The 19,128-nt window shown below is 32.4% G+C and overlaps 4 protein-coding genes and 1 non-coding gene across 8 annotated transcripts; 4 read left to right on the plus strand and 1 right to left on the minus strand.

Annotated features, from left to right (window-relative positions):
- The first annotated feature begins 2,840 nt into the window (after positions 1–2,840).
- LOC137809853 (uncharacterized) lies at positions 2,841–3,143 on the plus strand. The gene has a single exon (XM_068610917.1). The coding sequence runs from the start codon at positions 2,841–2,843 to the stop codon at positions 3,141–3,143; it is 303 nt and encodes a 100-aa protein (XP_068467018.1).
- Positions 3,144–6,158: 3,015 nt separating this feature from the next.
- LOC137809968 (ras-related protein RABH1b-like) lies at positions 6,159–10,877 on the plus strand. The gene is made up of 6 exons (XM_068611048.1): positions 6,159–6,720; positions 7,297–7,367; positions 8,130–8,218; positions 8,365–8,476; positions 9,082–9,172; positions 10,544–10,877. The coding sequence occupies exons 1-6, from the start codon at positions 6,604–6,606 to the stop codon at positions 10,682–10,684; spliced, it is 621 nt and encodes a 206-aa protein (XP_068467149.1). The 5' UTR covers positions 6,159–6,603; the 3' UTR covers positions 10,685–10,877.
- A 967-nt stretch (positions 10,878–11,844) lies between these two features.
- LOC137809967 (probable GTP-binding protein OBGM, mitochondrial) lies at positions 11,845–14,435 on the plus strand. 4 transcript variants are annotated; one of them, XM_068611044.1, is made up of 6 exons: positions 11,845–11,985; positions 12,160–12,371; positions 12,484–12,574; positions 12,817–12,899; positions 12,991–13,053; positions 13,179–14,435. In XM_068611044.1, exons 2-6 carry the CDS (start codon positions 12,234–12,236, stop codon positions 14,289–14,291), a joined length of 1,488 nt encoding a protein of 495 aa, XP_068467145.1. In that variant the 5' UTR covers positions 11,845–11,985; positions 12,160–12,233; the 3' UTR covers positions 14,292–14,435. The 4 variants fall into 4 exon arrangements, with proteins under 4 accessions (XP_068467145.1, XP_068467146.1, XP_068467148.1 ...); XM_068611046.1 differs by having other exon boundaries at positions 11,918–11,985; positions 12,160–12,289; positions 12,372–12,574; XM_068611045.1 differs by lacking the exon at positions 12,160–12,371 and having other exon boundaries at positions 11,856–11,985; positions 12,372–12,574.
- Positions 14,436–16,260: 1,825 nt separating this feature from the next.
- On the plus strand, positions 16,261–17,142 carry LOC137809970 (BON1-associated protein 2-like). Its single transcript, XM_068611049.1, has one exon. The coding sequence runs from the start codon at positions 16,362–16,364 to the stop codon at positions 16,899–16,901; it is 540 nt and encodes a 179-aa protein (XP_068467150.1). The 5' UTR covers positions 16,261–16,361; the 3' UTR covers positions 16,902–17,142.
- A 1,287-nt stretch (positions 17,143–18,429) lies between these two features.
- LOC137813125 (U6atac minor spliceosomal RNA) lies at positions 18,430–18,555 on the minus strand. Its single transcript, XR_011081360.1, has one exon. It is a non-coding gene; the product is annotated as a U6atac minor spliceosomal RNA (small nuclear RNA).
- Positions 18,556–19,128: the final 573 nt, after the last annotated feature.

Genomic DNA, 19,128 nt, shown 5'->3' on the forward strand with positions numbered 1-19,128 from the left:
TCTCTTTTAGGTCTCGATCTCTCCTAGATCTCAGTATTCGGTATTTGATCTCTCTTTGGTCTTGGTCTTCGGTCTCTCACAAGTCTCAATCTTTGACCTCGGTTAGAGTGGGGTGGGTACTTATAAAAGGTAATTCGACGCTCAAGTCAGTGCTCGATTATTGATGGTTGGAATAATAAATGTTATTAGAATGTGTATGGTTCTTGTATGAGTCGGGAAGGTCTCGTCATTGCAATGCATAGATTCCATTGTGCATGTCTCCTATATGAATTCAGTCTTCGATCTCTCCCGGGTTTTGGTCTTTGGTCTTTGATCTCTCTAAGGTTTTGGTCTTCGGTCTCTCCCAAGTCTTGATCTTCGGCCTCAGTTGCAAAAGGTACTTTGACACTTAAGTCAGTGTTTGGTTATCGGTGGTTGGAGTATTATATGCTATTAGAATGTGTATTGTTCTTATATGGGTTGAGAATGTTTTATCGTTGCAATGCGAATATTCTCTAATGTGCATCTCATATATGAATTCGGTCTTCAGTCTTCGATTTCTCTCAACTCTCGGTCTTCGATCTTTCTCAAGTCTCGGTCTTCAATATCTTCCATCTCTCGATCTTTGGTCTTCGGTCTCTCCAGAGTATCGTGGCTACCTGGAAAAGAGACCAAAGAATAAAAACTTAGACTTCATTTTGTACCACTAACATGTCTTTTTACATCTTTATTCTGTATTGGACGCTCAAGTTAGTGCTCGGTTATTGGTGGTTGGAATAATAAATGCTATTAGAATGCGTATGTTTGCCTTGTCTTGGAACACATATTTATGGGCCTTTACTATTGAGTATAATTTACCAAGTTAATCTTAGTACCAAACATATATTTCGTACAATGATTATGTTAAACATGTTATTCGAGAGTACTTTTCAGTTTTCCAATATATACTCGGCTGTATAAGATTCGACCATCCATGAAAGTACTCATTGATGTATACAGATAGTACAACCCCAAACTCATAAAACTTTTTGCTTTTTTTATAGTTGAATTGTGTATCTTAACAACGGAAAAAGAAAATTTTATCTTGTTTAGATGGTTTTGTTGGTTTGGAGATGTCCTCTCATATCTATTCTTATACTTATCATTTTATTTTTGGCATAATCAAAACTTATTTTTTAAGCCAAAATCAACCATTATTAGTTTCACCATCTTAATTAAAGTTGTTTTAAATTAAAAAGTTAGACAAAAAAAAATTAGCATTTACTAACGAAATTAAAAAAAAAAACTTCTTGATTGATATAAACTTACAGTCAACATTAATAAACAATAATCTTTATAGAAAACAATTGAGAGAAATATTTATCTGAATCTTGCATAAAAATATTTATATCATGGATAGAAAAATATGATGAGATTAATATTTTTAAATTATTAACTATTACTTAATATTAATGTATTTTTTATATTTTGTAATAATTAAAATGTTTTATTTGAATAAAAAAATTTAAAGTTAAATAATTTTGAAGCTCTTATTAAATAACACATTTAAAAAATAAAATAAAATAATAATATAATATACATAATAACATATAGTTGTTGAACAAAATTTAAAGATGAAGATGTAAAAGGAGATGTTAGTGGTACATAATGAATGAAATGGTGGAATCCATTATTCTTTTACTAAAATAGGATAACTTCATAGATTAATTAATAAAATAGATAATTTTAAAAAAAGTTATTAAAATGGATAAGTCGTGTCAAGTTGATACGATTTCTAAAGGAAGTTGTATAAAAAAATTAGAAGACTTACCAATTTTAATAGTTTTTTAAAATTTTATCTAATTTAATAATTAATCTATAAAATTATCCTAGTTTGATAAAAGAAACTCAAATCCAAATCCATAACTTAAGTGGGGAGAAAGGAATTGTAGGGATGACAATGTGGATTGACCCCCTCCACATTGATTTGTTCCGCATTTGTCCCGTTCTACATGAAGAATGTGAGTTAATTTTATTGGTCTGCCCCACATAAGAGTGGTCACATAATTTTTTTAAATGAATAAAAAAAATTCAAATATATATTTGAAATAATTTTATTTTTTGTTTATTAAATTAATTATTTTTCTTATTTAGATGAATTAAATAAATGATCTCATATTATTATTCTCACGACACATGCATAATAAAATATAGGTCAAAATTATTATGATATTTTAGTTTTCAATGAAATTTAAATTTTAATCATATTAATAAAATATTTCATTAAATATATACACTTTATTAATATAATACATGTAGACACATTATTATTATTCTAATTTAAAAAATAATATTATATTATATTATATTTAAATTTAATTATAAAAAAAACTAAAGTTTTACTACTATAAAATGAGTATTGAAAAATTTTAGAAAGACAAAAAAAAAAAATACTACTAAATATTAGAAAGTCATACGTGTTTTGGGTTGAGGAGAGTTTCTTCCTAAATATATGCATGTCTTTTCCATTCTGAAATTATCTTTTAAGTTTTGTTATTAAAAGTTTTTTTTTTAATTTCAGGATGTGGATTTGAGAAACTTAAGAGATTGATTATAGTATTAGGAAGTTAAAATTTATGTTTGAGATTATATAATATTCCAAATTACAAAATTTAAATACAAATTTATATTTTGGATTATAAAATTTTAAAAAATAAGACTGAAAAAAAAATTGTAGGTACATAAATAAATTTATATATTTTTAAAATATACAGATGAATTCATTCTACCCACACTTACCCGTGTGTTTCTACTTTAACATAAGAGGAGGCATAACATAAGAGGAAAATCGGAGAGAAGAGAACCTTAGCCAAAAAGAAAGCATGGGATTACTGTGGTGGCGAAAGGAGAATAAACCCAAAGACCCATCCTCATCAATTCCCAATTCCAAAGCCCTAGACGCAACCAAACCCCTCCCTGAGTCCCCAGCCATGAACGGCGCCGTCGAGGTTCCCCGACCACCCAACGTCACCGTCTCCATTTTCGAATTCGGCTCCGTCGCCGCCTCCAACGACAAGGTCACGCTCGCCGGCTACTGCCCCGTATCCGAAGACCTCGAGCCCTGCCGCTGGGAGATCCTCCCCGCAGCTCAGTCCAACGCGCCTCAGTTTCGCGTAGTTTTTTGATCTCATCACTCTCTCTTCTACTTATGTTTATGGGATTCAATTTTATCTACTTTTTGCCATAAAACCACCTTCGAGTTACTTTAAACGAAATCTCTCGTACTTTTTTTTTTATCTCTCTTTTCTTTTGGTCTTGCCAATTTGTTAACCTTGATATGGATGCATGTTATATTCTCAGGTTCATGAAATACCACTGTTAATTCTTTTGCATCAAAGTCCCACAATTAGGGTTCCATCATAAATATGACATTGGTTCATTCAAATTACTATATGTGTCTTGGTTTACTGTGAGGGCTGCGTAATCTGGCATAAGGATCGATGATATTGGTAATGATTTGGATTTGTAGAAAACAAGGAATTATGGTTTTAAATGGATTTGAAAACTAAAGTTTTCCCCTGTTTTTTTGGGAGGATATTGCAGTGACCATGTTCATAGACAGATACCAGTTTCCTCCATCTTATTATGTTGCCCTCAAAATTTAGTTATGCAGTAAATTTTAGTTTACTAATTTTCTGCTGTGTTAGATACACTGCTTCTGTGTTTGTTGAATATACCCAATTTGAGGTGGCAAAAATAGATCTTCACAGGCAATAGTTGCAGTAAGAAAATAGTTTTATACTTACTTCCAAATTTTTGAGAACAGAGATTAAGTATGTAATAATAAGATGGCATTTTTAAGCCTAATCAATTTGTAAAGGTTCATCAAACACACTCAAAAGTTTGTCTTTATAGCATCACAATGGACTCAGATGTTGATAATACACAACTTAAAATGAAGAACAAGAAGAAGCACTCAAACACCATCAAAAGGAGGCAATTGCTTCCTGCACCATATCACTGCACCCGATTCCAGTGGAAAAGACGAAACTATCCTTAAAAAAAATTTCCAAAATATATATTTTGGATTTTTTTTCCGGAACGAAATTTTATATTACGGATTTTTTTATCCAGAATGAGTTTTTCATTTTTGTTTCTGGATTTTTACTTCCGAAACACAATAATCTTTTTTCCGGATTTTTTTTTCCAGAATGTATTATTTATCAATTCTGGATTTTTTTGTCCAGAATAGAATTTTAAATTTTGTTTCCGGATTTTTATTTCCGAAACTCAATAACCACTTCCGGATATATTTTTTCGAAATATATTATTTTCAATTCTGGATTTTTATTTCCAGAATAAAGGGCATTTTTGGAATTTTCAAAATTGTGTTGGGTGCAGGTTAAAATGTGTTGGGTGCAGGGAGCATTTGCCTCAAAAGGATCATCCCCTCCCTTCAACAGATTCTTACAAGCCCAGCCATATCTCAGAAATTTAGAAATGATGAACTGAACTAAAGGGCTAAAAACCAAAGTGTATTCAATCTTAATTTTTTTTTTTTGTCAGCAATAAAGAATAATATAAATGGGAATACTTGGGGTATTCCAACCCATGTACAAAAAGCCTAGTTCTTAGCCAAAGTTTGTACATAAACAACAATACAAAAAATAAAACAACAACATAACCCATGTCAATGATATAAGGCACGACATCTCCACAAAGGTATGTTGGTTCCTTGCTCCTCCCCACCAACATCTGAGGTTGAATCACACTCAGCAACATGTGCTCTCAAATCTACCATAAAAGAGAAGGGAGATTGTTAACCGTCAATGCATTGATTTCAAACATTCATATACATCAAAACACCATTGAGCTGATATGCCACTAGTACAAGAATCCTGGCTCCTCCTATTTTCTTTTTCTCGGTTATGTTTTTACTTTTTTTTAATATGATAACAATACTTTGAAGTTTCAACTAAAGGATTTGTTAACCTTTTTTTTTTTATTGATAATTTAGAAAAAGGTAAAATAAAAAAATGTACATTAAAACATAAATTATTTAATGTTTGGTACTTTGCCAAAAATATGTTTATCATTAAAAAATTTAATTTTTAAAAAATAAAAAAGTTTTTAACATGTTTTGTATGGTTGTTGCTATTTTTTTAATTTCAGTTCTCAGCTCGGGTTTTAAAAAGCTAAAACTTTGCGTTAGAAAAAAAACTTTTCATATTCATATATATTCTTAAGAATTAAATTATGTTTGATGGTGCTAAAAATATTTATATAAGTTTTTTAAAATTAATTCATTGTCACATTAAATTATTTTGGAAAAGTAAATTACATTTTTTTGACTAAAAAGGTTAAATGTTTGTTGAAATTATTATTATTATTATAATTTAAAAGTAATGAAAAGATGCCCGCAAGACAGTTATTTGTTTTTTGTATTATGTTTTAATTAGTGACAAAAATAAAGTAAAATTAATAGAATGAGATGAATTGATGGAAATATAATGAACAATTTGAAGAAACGATTAAAGAGAATTAAATCTATATTTTTTTACTTTTATATAATTTTTATTCGTAATCTATTATCTTTAAAGAAGTATAGTTTAGGATAAAATTTATAATTATAAAAAAATAGCCATTTTTATATGCTATAGAACATTTGTTCTATAAAACGCATATTAAATAGAATGAGTTGTGGATAATATTTTTTTCCATTTTATTTCCAGTTAACGTTATAGATTGAATAATGGGATAACTTGTATTTTGGCTTCGTTGTTCTCCACTCCACATCCTATCACCAATTCAAATGCAAAATAGCATTGAAGTAATGAGATTTTATAAAGTTTTCATGAAAGTTTTTTACTTAAAAAAACTATATCTCAACAATTTAAACGTTTTTATTTTTATTTTTAAAACTAATATTTTTTGTTAACTTTTCTTTTTTAATAATCATTGATGCAATTACAATACTTTCTCTTCAATGAACAAAAGTTAGTTGTTATTATTAGACAGTTTGACCAGATTGAATATAAAGACAGTGTAACAATTCAGTTTAATTGAATTCAATATGAATATGTTTTTGGTGGACTTTTTTTACAAAAAATGCACTGAAGTTAGAACACATGAACTTTTATATATATATATATATATATATATATATATATATATATATATATATATATATATATATACTACTTACAAATCCTATAAAAAAATAGCTGGATTATCAAAAGTTTTAGAATTTCAAGATGCTATATAATTTCTCTTGTCATTAGTAACAAATAGTATACTAATGATAGTGTATTTTTTACAGCATTAATCCAAACAAAATTCGATATATATAGTTGGTTAACTTTTATAGTACTAACTATTTAAAGTTCTCTAAAAAAAACTATTTAAAGTAATGTGTAGATGATTTTTTATCTGTGGATGATTTAAGTGAAAAATGCATGTAAATTATTATTATTATTATGCAGGCATAGAAAAAAAAGAATGTTTGAAGTGCACCAAAAACGTTAGATTTCTGTTTAAATTACACTAACACAAATGTGTTGAACATGGTTGAGAGAGAAAGGAGGAAATCTGAATGAGAAGTGGCATTTTGTTAAGGTGTGTTGTGTTGTGTGAGGGGCAGTGAAAATGGCGCCAGTATCAGCTCTTGCAAAGTACAAACTGGTGTTCTTGGGTGATCAGTCTGTGGGAAAAACCAGCATCATCACACGTTTCATGTATGACAAATTTGACAACACTTATCAGGTCATTAGATCCACTTTCTCAGCAACTTTTTTACTTTTGATGTCTTTACTTTCATCAGGGAAAGGAAAATGACAACAGATGCTGCATTACGCCCCCTTCAATTACCATGTTCATCATTATGATGATTGATCTGTGTATATCATATGTGTTTTTTGGTATTCAAATGTAGGTTTAATAGATCACGGTTTTCCTTTGTGGGATCATGGGTTTCAATTTGTGATGGTTGATGATATTCTGTTACCTATAAAAACTGCTAATTTATAGGGCAATGCAAGGGAAGTTTGTGTGGTGAAGGGATTGAAACTTTGAGGGAGAGACTAATTTCAATTATGGTAACTAAGTGGGTGGAAAAGGTGACCTTTTTTTGTCAAGGAACAAAGCCTGGTGTAGGTAGAAGACCTGAAATGAATAGCTGGTTTTCTGTCTCTAATGTGTCTTTCTTTATAGCTTCTGACCCATTCTATACTATGTTATCTTGAAAGCATATACTTGTCTTCTCAATAATTGAAAATTTTGCACCATATATTGTGTCATTTTCTTTTGCTTGTACTTATTATTGTTTTTTTTTTCAAGCAGGCCACGATAGGTATTGATTTTTTATCAAAAACTATGTATCTTGAAGATCGAACTGTTCGGCTACAGCTGTGGTAAGATGTTTCATGTTGGAAATTGTATCAGGAAGGAAAATAATGGTATTAGGGAAGTAGTGGGAAGGGAAAAAAGGTTTAAAAAATCTAATTTTGGAATGGAAAGGAAAATATTGTATTGAAGAAGTAAAGGGAAGGGAAGCTTTTGGAGAAAAAACATTATTCCTGCTTTAGCAATATGCGAAGGATGTAGCAATTGTCTCAGAATGTGAGAGTCCAACATTGTCTCAGAATGTGACATTGTAGGGGAGTGCCTTTGAGAATGTGGTATCAATATTTTGAAAGTTCTATCAATTTAGTATTGAAATACTTCGACATTGTCTAATACCTTCTAAGCTCTTTACAATGTCCATTTGCAGTGGCTTTAAAGCATAATTCGTTTTGAAGTTTTTTTGTTCTTAGATCTTTAGTATCTCGAAGCCACTTTTTGGACACTGACTAAAGATAGGTAGACTTGCAATCATATTTCTATATAAATTTTCAGGGGCTGAGAGGAATTCTCAGACAGTTAATTTATTCTAAAGAATTCTAAATTCTAATATTACTATCTGTATCTTGTTTAGCTTCATCACTTCAAGTGTCAAAAAATGCTACTTATTGGTTAATCACTGTGAGGTTCATGAAGTTTGGTGTGTTTGGTTTCTATTTTTTGGGCTACATAAATCAGCATTAAAGGATTCCTCATTAAAAATTCTGTTTTTAATTTTGTTTCCACAAAGCCTTTATTTATTTTTTGTTCATGCCTGTGATGTGTGGCAACAGGGATACAGCTGGACAGGAAAGATTTAGAAGTCTTATTCCAAGCTACATTAGGGACTCATCGGTTGCTGTCATTGCTTATGATGTTGCAAGTATGCTATTTAGGGTGTTTCCCTTCTCCTATTCCTTTCTTTTTGCTGCTTCTTAACAATAATAATACTTGAGTTCCTCAAGGGAATGTGTGTCCAAGAGCAGCAAAAAACCAGATGCATTCTTATTCATTTTTCTTATGAAATAGGCCGTCAGACTTTCCTAAACACATCAAAGTGGATTGAAGAGGTGCGCAGTGAGAGAGGCAGTGATGTTATTATTGTACTTGTTGGCAACAAAACTGATCTTGTGGATAAGAGGTAATAATGGTAGAATGCTTTCATCAGATGGTTTATTGTGGCCTGTTTCATGACATGCTTCTTTTGTTTTCTATTAATTAGTACCTCCTTGAGTTTGATCAACTCCTCGTACATTACTTTTTGGCCATTTTGGTATCTTCTTTTCTATAGTATGCATATGAGAGAGATGGAGCTGGGTGAATATGGAAGAGGGTCTGTAAAAAATTATGAACACATTTGTTAAAATCTATGCCTTCTTCAATTGCTTGGAAAATTTGTTAAAATGTGAGTGTACATGTGTTCTTAACTCTAGCAGAACACAAGTTATAAAATAAATGTTGTTTCCTAACTTGGTGAACTTGGAAAATGCTTCATTCTCCTAAGTCCTAACTAGTGCTTTAAGAATGTTGCTTAAATTTTTAAGTGTCAGTGGATCACTTTTACTATATCATATAAGTCTTAGAAATTAGCAGAGTCCTTGAAGGAAAGAGCTGGATTTGCTCCTAGCCTTTGGTTGCTTGAATTGTTTGGCACTTGAAATGTTGCAGGTTTGATTAACGTTGTTGTTTTGATGTCTTGTAAAAGTGTTGTTTTAAAATTTTCACTTTTTTGTTCATTTCTGATAGGCAAGTCTCTACAGAGGAAGGGGAAGCCAAGTCTCGTGAACTCAACGTCATGTTTATTGAAGCTAGTGCCAAAGCTGGCTTTAATATTAAGGTAAGCCTCTTCTTTTTTTTATATTTGTGTAATAATTTGCCTGTTTAATGTCCTCATGTAATAACAAGAGCAATTAAATACCTATTGAAACCTGAATACGTGTACATTTTTCTTTCTAATAAAGAGTAAATGATCATGATTCTATGTAACTACTGATATGTGGTTAATGTTAAATTATTGACCATTTTTAGTGCACATTATTAGATGTTTCAGTGACTTCATAACCCTATTACTTATAGTTGGATATTTCAATAACTTCATGATACTATTCTTAATTGTAATGAGAAATATACACAATTATGTGAGATAAAGTTAATGATCTTTTTTGTCTTATCATGGGTTTCTCAAAGCTTTCTAAGACTAATTTACGTTCATGATCTGACGAATTTTGGCATACTGTGGAAATCTAACACATGGTTCTCGTATATGGACTGTCCTCACAAGTTCAAGATGGTTAATCACTATGTTAATTCATCAAGTTACACGTATAATTTAGAACATGTGTTGATCAACAACCCTTTTGACTCTATTAACCACATGTAACAAAGTTTACCACAATTAAGCACTTCGATATCTCCTGATACTTTTAACCACATATTGGTAATTGTATATAATTAATACAGAAACTGCTATCTACGATCCAACAGAAACACTCTGCAAACTGCAACACTCAAAGAAGGCAAGAATCTATGTTGCATAGACAAGTGCCCCAAGATTTTGAGTAAGCTGAGAAAAAGAAAGAGAAAGAAAGCAAAAGAAATTTTTCGAGAGAAGAAGAATATTCATTATAGAAAATTACACTTACACAGAAAAGGCTTGTCTCTATAAAAGAAAAATCAAAAAGGAAAAAGAGAGCCAAAAACAAATACATAAACTCAAAGGAAAGAAAGCCCAAAGTTAGATAGTCTAATAGGACCGTCTATCAAGACCATCATACGATCCAGCAAGACCATCAAACAATTTAACTAGACCATCTATCAGGACCACTAGACCGTCTATTAGGACCACTAAACGGTCTATCAGCACCATAATACGGTCTAACATGATCGTCTATCAGTGCCATAAGACGGTTTAACAATACTGTTAAAGCTAGGAAAACACTAAAAAAAACACAGAAGCATATATATTTTATCAACAGTCACTTCCATATACTTTTGACCACTTGTAAGATGAAACTAACCACATTTTCACATTGTGGGTGGAGTCAAGTGTGTAGATTTAACTGAGCTCATCCCAACAGAGATTTGCTTGTTGCAGTAGTGATGACTTTCAAAAGGCTAACTGTTTGAGTTACATTATTACCTTCATTTGCTTGCATGCTTCTGCCAATTTCCTGGTTTTGACTTATTGACATCTGAAACCTATATTTAGGCCCTCTTTCGAAAAATTGCTGCTGCATTGCCTGGAATGGAAACACTATCTTCCACAAAACAAGAAGACATGGTTGACGTGAACCTGAGATCTTCTGCTGGTCATGACTCTCAACCTGATTCAGGGGGATGTGCTTGCTGAATGTGCCTTATCTTGAAAGTTCTGTATCTTTTTGCTTTGAAATGTAAAGGTTCATTTGTGTTTTAGACTTTCTACAGCATTTTATAACAGAAACTACATATGGCAGATTGAACAACTAATATTGTTAAAGTTGGTTGTTTAGTTGTTGGCTATTTACTATCATTTTATCATTTTTGGAATCTGAAATATAAACATTCACAAATTCACTTTCTTCTTTATGATTACTTAAACAGATCTAGAGATGCCCCATACATGCATTTGTAATCAGCTGAGTTAAATAATCTATTAAATGAAATAATTACTTCAATATAAGGGTGACATAACAGAACAAAACATGTGTTGCTTCTGTATGGTTAACTAACTTAACTACTGGTTTATTAATTTATTCGTGTAGGCTATTTATTTCAACTTAGTTTTGAAAGTAGTATGATTAACTAAAACAAAATGAATAGAGGGTAGAGAAAAAATAAAATAAAAAATCTGAAAATAAAGATAAAATGTAAGTACATTCAAATCAATCTTAGTTGACTCAAACCATTTTGACAATCATTTTTCTTAACTACCTTCTATTTCTCTTCTATAAGTCATAAAATTTAATTAAATATTTTGAAAAATTATCAATTTGTAAATTAGAAGTGATTACAACACTAAATATTTATATTGAATTATAATTTGTTAGAGATTCCACATCGACTAGAGATGATGACATTTCATTATATATAAGTTAGTGTATCCACACTTATTAGGATATGATAAAATGACTCTAATACCATATAACTTTAAACTTAACTAAATTACATCATATAACTGCACCAATTCCAATGAAAAGACGAAAATGCACTTAATATATTACTTTTTTATTATGGATTTTCTTATTCAAATGGACTTTTGATTTTTGTTTCCGAAGCCCAAAAAACTCTTCCGAATCTATTTTTTCATTATGTATTATTTTCACTTCTTGATCTTCATTTCCGGAATAAAGGGTATTTTCAGAATTTTAAAATTGTGTTGGGTGCACTTTTAAAAATATTGGGTGTAGGAAGAATTTGCCTACTAAAGAATGTTACCTTGGTTAAAGGGCCCCATTTATAGACTACTATAAAAAACAGTTAAGCCTTTACTGCAATTTAAATTTAAGCCGTTCATTTCTTGGTATCCACGTGTCAGTCTGAGGTGAAAGGGACTGGAGATGTACATTTCATTTCATTTACCCTTCTTTTCATGCCAACATATACATCACTTGAGCAAAGTCTCAAATCTAAGGTTCTGATTCCGCACTTCATCGTGATGAATTAACCAAGGTTAGGTGATCCCTTTCACTCTCACATTTTGCATTTCTAAAATTAACTCAACATGTTGTTAGCAATTGCACCAGATTGTATAACACTCTGCCATGCGCGAAAACTGTTTGAGAAAACTCCGCAACCAGAAATCCCGTAAAATTAATTAATTAATCTTTCATTTGCTTTGCACAGTTTTTGAAGTTGTCAAGCTTCAACACATAGAGGACCAACCTGGTTCCGCTCTTACAAGTTACTAGTTTGTGAAAATGATGTTACACTTTCAAGCAAAATGCATTAAACACATGGAAGATTTTACTCAGAGGTGTATAACTAGATGGTCAATTACACTTTATGCTCGTTACTCCAATATTTCTCTGAAGAAGTCTAAGCTTGCTCCTTTGCAGGTTGATCCTCAACTCTTTTTTGTACCTCCCCCGCTTAATGCACATGAAAGGACATGCTGTCATTTATATTAAGTTTTTTACCACTGCGTTGCGGTTATGGGTGGTTTTGTAGGAGAGACGAATGATAGACCAGTGTAAGATATTTGCAAAAGCAGGTGATGGAGGTAATGGTTGCTTCAGCTTGCGCAAGGGAAGACCTGATGGTGTGTATGTCTCTTTATTACGATGCATAGCCAAGGTTTTGAATTGCAGATTTAGTTGCGTTGTGATTACAGAAATTGTGTTCCAATGCAACTGCAATTGTGGTTGCAATTCGGTAGTAGAGAATTCATTAATACTGTGATATTGTAGGTGTAATGGTAGTTGCAAACCGCAATTTAAGAAACGTGGATGGTGTCCAATGGAGCTGATGACAGTGCTGCTTTGATGTCTGTGTTTGATGTAGGTGGCAATGGGGGAACAGGCGGTGATGTGATTCTGGAATGCTCTCCCAGAGTTTGGGACTTCAGTGGTTTGCAGCGTCATCTGGTATGTGTTTGTATCTTCTGCCAAAATGTTTTTTGAAATGATGAAAATTTTCATGTCTTAAAAGATTGGTGACACTAATTATTTCTCATAGATAGCCGAGAAAGGAGGACATGGATCATCAAAAAAGTTGATAGGTAGCAGGGGTGCTGATAAGGTAATTGATGATTTACCTGTTCTTTCTGCTTTCTAAACAATTCATAGTTTTCTTTTCTCTTATTTAGCCTTGTTCGCAACACAGAACAGCAAGTTCATTCCGAAATCGTATGCTTTATTTAATAGGTTGCCCGTGTACCGATTGGCACTGTACTTCATCTTGTCAATGGTGATATTCCTTCCGTTGTCAAAACTCAATCCTCGACTGATGTAGACCCTTGGGATATTCCAGGGGCACTTGTTGATGATCTTCATGACCCTGGCTATGGTTCTACCTCCAATGTTACAAGAGTGGAAGTAAACGCAACACATTCTACTGGCTTCTCCTCAACACAAGCTGAAGAAGCAAATGCTGAGAAATCTGAAAAATCAAGACAAGTTACATCAACAGATGCATTCTCTCAACTCTCCACTACTAATGGAGCTCCTGAATTTTGTACTGAGGATATAGAAGAGAACCAAGAGATAATATACAATGTTGCTGAATTAACAGAAGAAGGTCAACAAATTGTCATTGCTCGCGGAGGAGAGGGTGGTCTGGGCAATGCGTATTGTTCCAAAGATTCAATGAAAAATGTACCTAATCTTCAGGATCCTAACGGTATCCACTCCTCTCTGCATGCAGGTTCACCTGGTTTTGAGACCGTTCTTATATTAGAACTCAAGAGTATTGCTGATGTAAGCTTTGTGGGAATGCCTAATGCTGGTAAAAGCACTTTACTTGGGGCTATATCAAGGGCTAAGCCTGCTGTTGGTGACTATGCGTTTACTACTCTTAGGCCAAATTTGGGGAATCTACACTATGATGATCTCTCAATAACCGTGGCTGATATTCCTGGGCTTATAAAAGGTGCACACCAAAATCGTGGACTCGGGCATGCATTTCTGCGCCACATAGAGCGCACAAAGGTTCTTGCTTATGTGGTAGACTTGGCTGCTGCTTTAAATGGAAGGAAGGGAATTCCGCCATGGGAACAGCTCAGAGACTTAGTTCTAGAGCTAGAGTACCATCAGGATGGTTTGTCCAATCGGCCATCCTTGATAGTTGCAAATAAGATTGATGAGAACGGTGCAGATGAAGTATATAAAGAGTTAAAGAGAAGGGTACAAGGTGTTCCCATCTTTCCTGTATGTTCTGTTTTGGGGGAAGGCGTGGCTGATCTTAAAGCTGGCCTGAAAATGCTTGTTAATGCTGAAACGTCGAATAAACTTTGCCTAGATCAAATTTTGCTTGCTTAGATAGTTATTAAGAACTTCTCTTGTATCTGAAAGGTCAAGAAGTCCAAACCCCGAGGAAATATATAAATGAAATGGAAAATGTGATTCATACACGATGCGATGAACCTCAGTTCCAGCAATTGGACCATTTATCCTTTCTAGTTTTATCTCCCAAATACTTTTGTTCCCAATTTGATTTATGTCCATTTCTGTGTGTTTAAATTTTCTGGGGCCTTAAGACTTTAGCAAACAAGCGCCGTCTACCCTCAGGGCATACTATATATGTAATCCTGAATCATTTAAAAGATTGTTGTTACTTGACGTGTCAGCTTAACTGAGATATCAAGTTGTATATTGATCATGCTTAACTGAGATGTCAAGTTGTACAGTGATCATGCTTAACTGAGATGTCAAGTTGCATAGTGATCATGCCTAACTGAGATGTCAAGTTACGTAGGGATATGTCTATAAAAAACACGATCATGCCTAACTAAGATGTCAAGTTACGTAGGGATATGTCTATAAAAAACACAGTAATTGGTAGCTAGCTAGCTAAAGATTGATGGAAGGAAAAATGTATTTTTAGTCTATGTAATTTCAAATATATGAATAAGGAATTTACTTTTAAAATAATTGAATCTAATCTTTTTTATATTTAAGCTTACCATTTCTTATTTATGTTTAAAGAAAAGACTAAATTTACTTTTTAAAAAAAAAATTAAAGAACAACTCAGCCGTTTTGAAAAGATAAAAAAACAAAAATACAGTTTGAAAAAGAAAGTATGATAATAATAAAAAACATAATTTTTTCCCATAAATTTAAGAAGAACACGTGAGGTAGGTAGCAGTCTACAAATTCCAAACTAGTAACCTTCCGGGTGTCTCTCTACTTGTTTCTTCCTCAATTCATTGTTAAAAAAGTCAGTAGTTGACTTGGTCTTCAAAAACCCTTAAGTACTAAAAACATAAATTCCCCATTAACACATCCAACTTTCTCCTCTGGAATTTACTCAGCATGGAGACAGATTTTGGAACACGACCAATTAAAACCAAGTCCCCCCACAACCAAATCAAACATTTCGTTCTCAACTATGTTTCCGACTTTTCCTAAAAACTATTCCCACTTAAAAAAAATATCACTAAAACAAAAATATTAGTGCACTCACCTTGACTTAAAAATGTTATTTATTTTTATATTATAAAATTATTTTTTTCTTAGTCCAAACTTTATATCACTTATATGTTTTTATACCACTTAGATGTTTGTAGTATGAAATAATAATTAAAATGAAATTTTTTTATATGAAATTAATCCAATTTATTTCAGTTCATTAAACTATTGGAAGTAGTTATATGGACACAGTCTCCGATCAAAATAACATCGAATTTTGAAAAATCGATCAAGTTTTGAGAAAAACTATTAATTTTTTTAAAAAACTAATAATTATTTTACAAATTCCAATAATTTTTATACTACATACAAACATCTGAATCTGAATCTGAATGATTAAAATTTAAAAAAAATCGAAAATCAATTTCGTGTTATAGTTTATAGACGAAAAATATATTTAAGCTTAAAAATATTTTGTATACAGTTACACAAATCTTTCTTTCTTTTATTAGAGAGTACCATAATTAATAAAAATCATAACACGGAAATTACATAATCAGAGACCCAGTTGTTTAAATTAAAAATCTGAATTAACAAATTAGAATAAAGTGTTGGTGGTTAGAAATTTTATTTAATAAATTTTTTGTTTACTCTTAATATTGTTGAAGGTGTAATATAATAATAATATAATAGAAGGGTTGAAAATTGGACTGAAACTTCGTGGTAAACACGTTCCTTACTCGGTCAACTTTCGAAACCACGTATGTTGTAATAACGGCTGATATTGAAAGGCACAGGAAAGTTCTTCAACATTAAAAAGAAGCAACCTCTTTCTTTCTCTCTTCTTTCTCTCACGTTTCCCAAACCTCATAATATTTAACTCTCTTCTTTCTCCTCTTCACCACAACATTTCAGCGCATCACAAATCTTTTACTAATTACATTCTTTTATCGTTTAAACAACGGATCATAAATAGCATCATGTCAAGAACAGTGGAAGTCACGGTTTTATCCGCAGAGAATCTCCAAATGAACAGAAAACCCGCAAGAGGAAACACATTTGTCACGGTTCACTCCGACGCCAGCACTGACGCAGGTGCCGTCACGAAAGTGGACTCAGAGGGAGGAAGCTACCCTTCGTGGAACGAGAAGGTTGTGGTGAACGTGCCGTTGCATGCAAGGTTCATATCCGTTGAGGTGAAGTGCAAAACGTCGTCGTCGTCGTCGTTGACGGGGTCTAACAGTGTTGGCGTGGCGCGAATACCGGTTTCTGATTTCATTGGAGGGTACGTGCCGGAAAACCAGTTGCATTTCTTGAGCTACAGGCTGTGGGACGGTAACGTTAGGAGAAACGGGGTTATAAATATTTCGGTGAGGGTGAAAGTGCCGGAACGTTCTTCTTGTAGTTCCAGTTCCATGTCGTTTGCGGCGGTGACTGGGGTGCCGGTGGCCGGTAATGGCTCCACCGGAGTTGTCACAGGGATTCCAGCTCTTTGGTTGAACTACCAAAGAAATCCTTGACAATGTAAAGTTGATTTGCTCCAATTAATATGCAACTATATTAGTTGGAACTTGATTTTCTCTATGGTGTATAGAAGTAATCTTTGAGGGGTTTTATTTTGTTATGTACTCAAGAGGGAAAGCATTATTCACTGTTCTTCCTTATTGATTTGCTGTAGAAATGTGATGGACGAACAGCATGAAGATTGAAGAGGTTTTGTGAAAAAAAAGTAATGAGGAAATATCTGTATGGCAAAGAAAATGCTAAGTGTTCAACTTTCATTATTTATGCGCACTCGATAATTGATTGAGTGTGTTTTTTTTATATTTAATTATAATAAGAATTCAACTATTATATTGATGAATATGAACTTAATAATCTTATTCGTATTTTAAATATGTTCACACGAAAAGGAAATTTTAAAGGAAGAAATCAGTGGAAATGGTGTCAGCTCTTGCAATGTGGCAAAAACCAGCATCCTCACTGGTTTCATGTATGACAAATTTGAGGACAAATGCTGCACTGCACCTAATTACTATGTTGTGCAACATTTTGTATGTTGTTTGTCTTTGTTACTTCAAATGTAAAAGATTGTAAAGATTCTTGTATTGGTTAATCAGAGTTGTAGGCCTCTAAAACTTGATGGGTTTATGAAGTTCGCATACGGCCAAAATAGGGCATTTCCCATTTTTATAGGAACTTATGTAAACAATGATATCTCCAATTATAGTCCTCTCGGGTGTAAAATATATTTTTTGTCATCATCCCATAGTGTATGAGACAAATAGATACATTTCGATTAGGGTCATATTCTATGGTTACGATTCTACCATATATGCTTTTTTCATTCCGTCATTCCGATACACTGCGGACACGGATAGTAGCAGAAGCAAGCACAACGCGATGTCAAACGCTTTTTATTGAGCCATTTTAGCCGGAGGAGACACGTTTCCCTCCTACGAAATCTGATAAAATCTCGAACAAAATCTCAAAAAAATATTAAAATCTCCTAAATAAAAGTTAAACATTGTATTTTTTTTTCTTATAACAAAATATATTAATACATTTTAATTTATATATAACCATGTCTCATATCCTATAATTTTCAATTTAACCATATTTCCGTGTCTCCCTTGTTCTTTTTGGGCTTCTTAGTTCAAAACATCTTTATTTTGGACAAAAGCAAAATACTCAATAGAAGCACTATCTTCCACTGAACAAGAAAACATGGTTGCCATGAATCTCAACATTATCTTCCTCCAGTTTGTTTGGAAATGGAAGTTTCTCAGATATGTAAAGGTTATTTTTGTTTTAGACTTTTTAACAACACTTTATGAAAAACTTGAAGACCTAATGGTGATACCGTTGCAACTTAGTTGTCATCATTTACTAAAATTGTGTGATTAAAAAATTTAGTATTCATTTGTTTTGATTGTATTGGGTAGCTGCTTGCAACACAGGAGAGACAGAGGCCCACCCAGTTAAGTGAAAAAAATAAAATCTTTCACTGCTACACTTGTGCGAATGGGAGAATGGATTTCTGTAGGAAAAAAAATTGGGTTATAGATCCACCGAGAGGTGGGTAGCCTTTAACCGATGTGATAGAGAAAAGCCCGAAGGCTGTTCCCGTCCCTGTCAGGGGAGATGCCAACCATCTCTCCTTTTAACGAACACAAACGATGAAGGTTAAACATTGTATATAAAGTCAGAAAATTATAAATCATCATTCGATGTGGGACTTAGTGATTCAGAGGTTTATATTTTCTTTTTCTTTTGAAAATTAACATAAGTTTAGCGCCTAGAATAAAAATGCATTGTTGGGAACATAAATTTCATGGCATTAATTATCTTATTTAGCTAGCCACTTAAAAAAAAAAAAAAACTAATTTTAGAAAAAAAAAGAGTTTTAGAGACCATTTTTAGAAACTAAAAAAACTTTCGATTTCTAAATTAGTATATGTTATTTTTAAATGGTTTCTAAATTAGTAACTAATTAGATACCAATGTTTTTGCTACTAAATTTAGAATCTACAATATTGATAACTAATTAGATACCAATTTAGATACTAATTTAATCTCTAAAATGATCTCTAATTTATTTACTATAGCAATTAATTATTTTTTGTCTCAAAAATTAGTTTTTATTTCATGATTTTATTGTAAAGCTAACTTAATTAGAAGTTAAGATACTCGCATGGTAACACTCACCACAACCAACAGCACGTTTGGATATAGAGATAATGCCTA

This window comes from Phaseolus vulgaris, chromosome 2, assembly GCF_000499845.2.
Source record: "Phaseolus vulgaris cultivar G19833 chromosome 2, P. vulgaris v2.0, whole genome shotgun sequence".
Classification (NCBI taxonomy): Eukaryota; Viridiplantae; Streptophyta; class Magnoliopsida; order Fabales; family Fabaceae; genus Phaseolus; species Phaseolus vulgaris.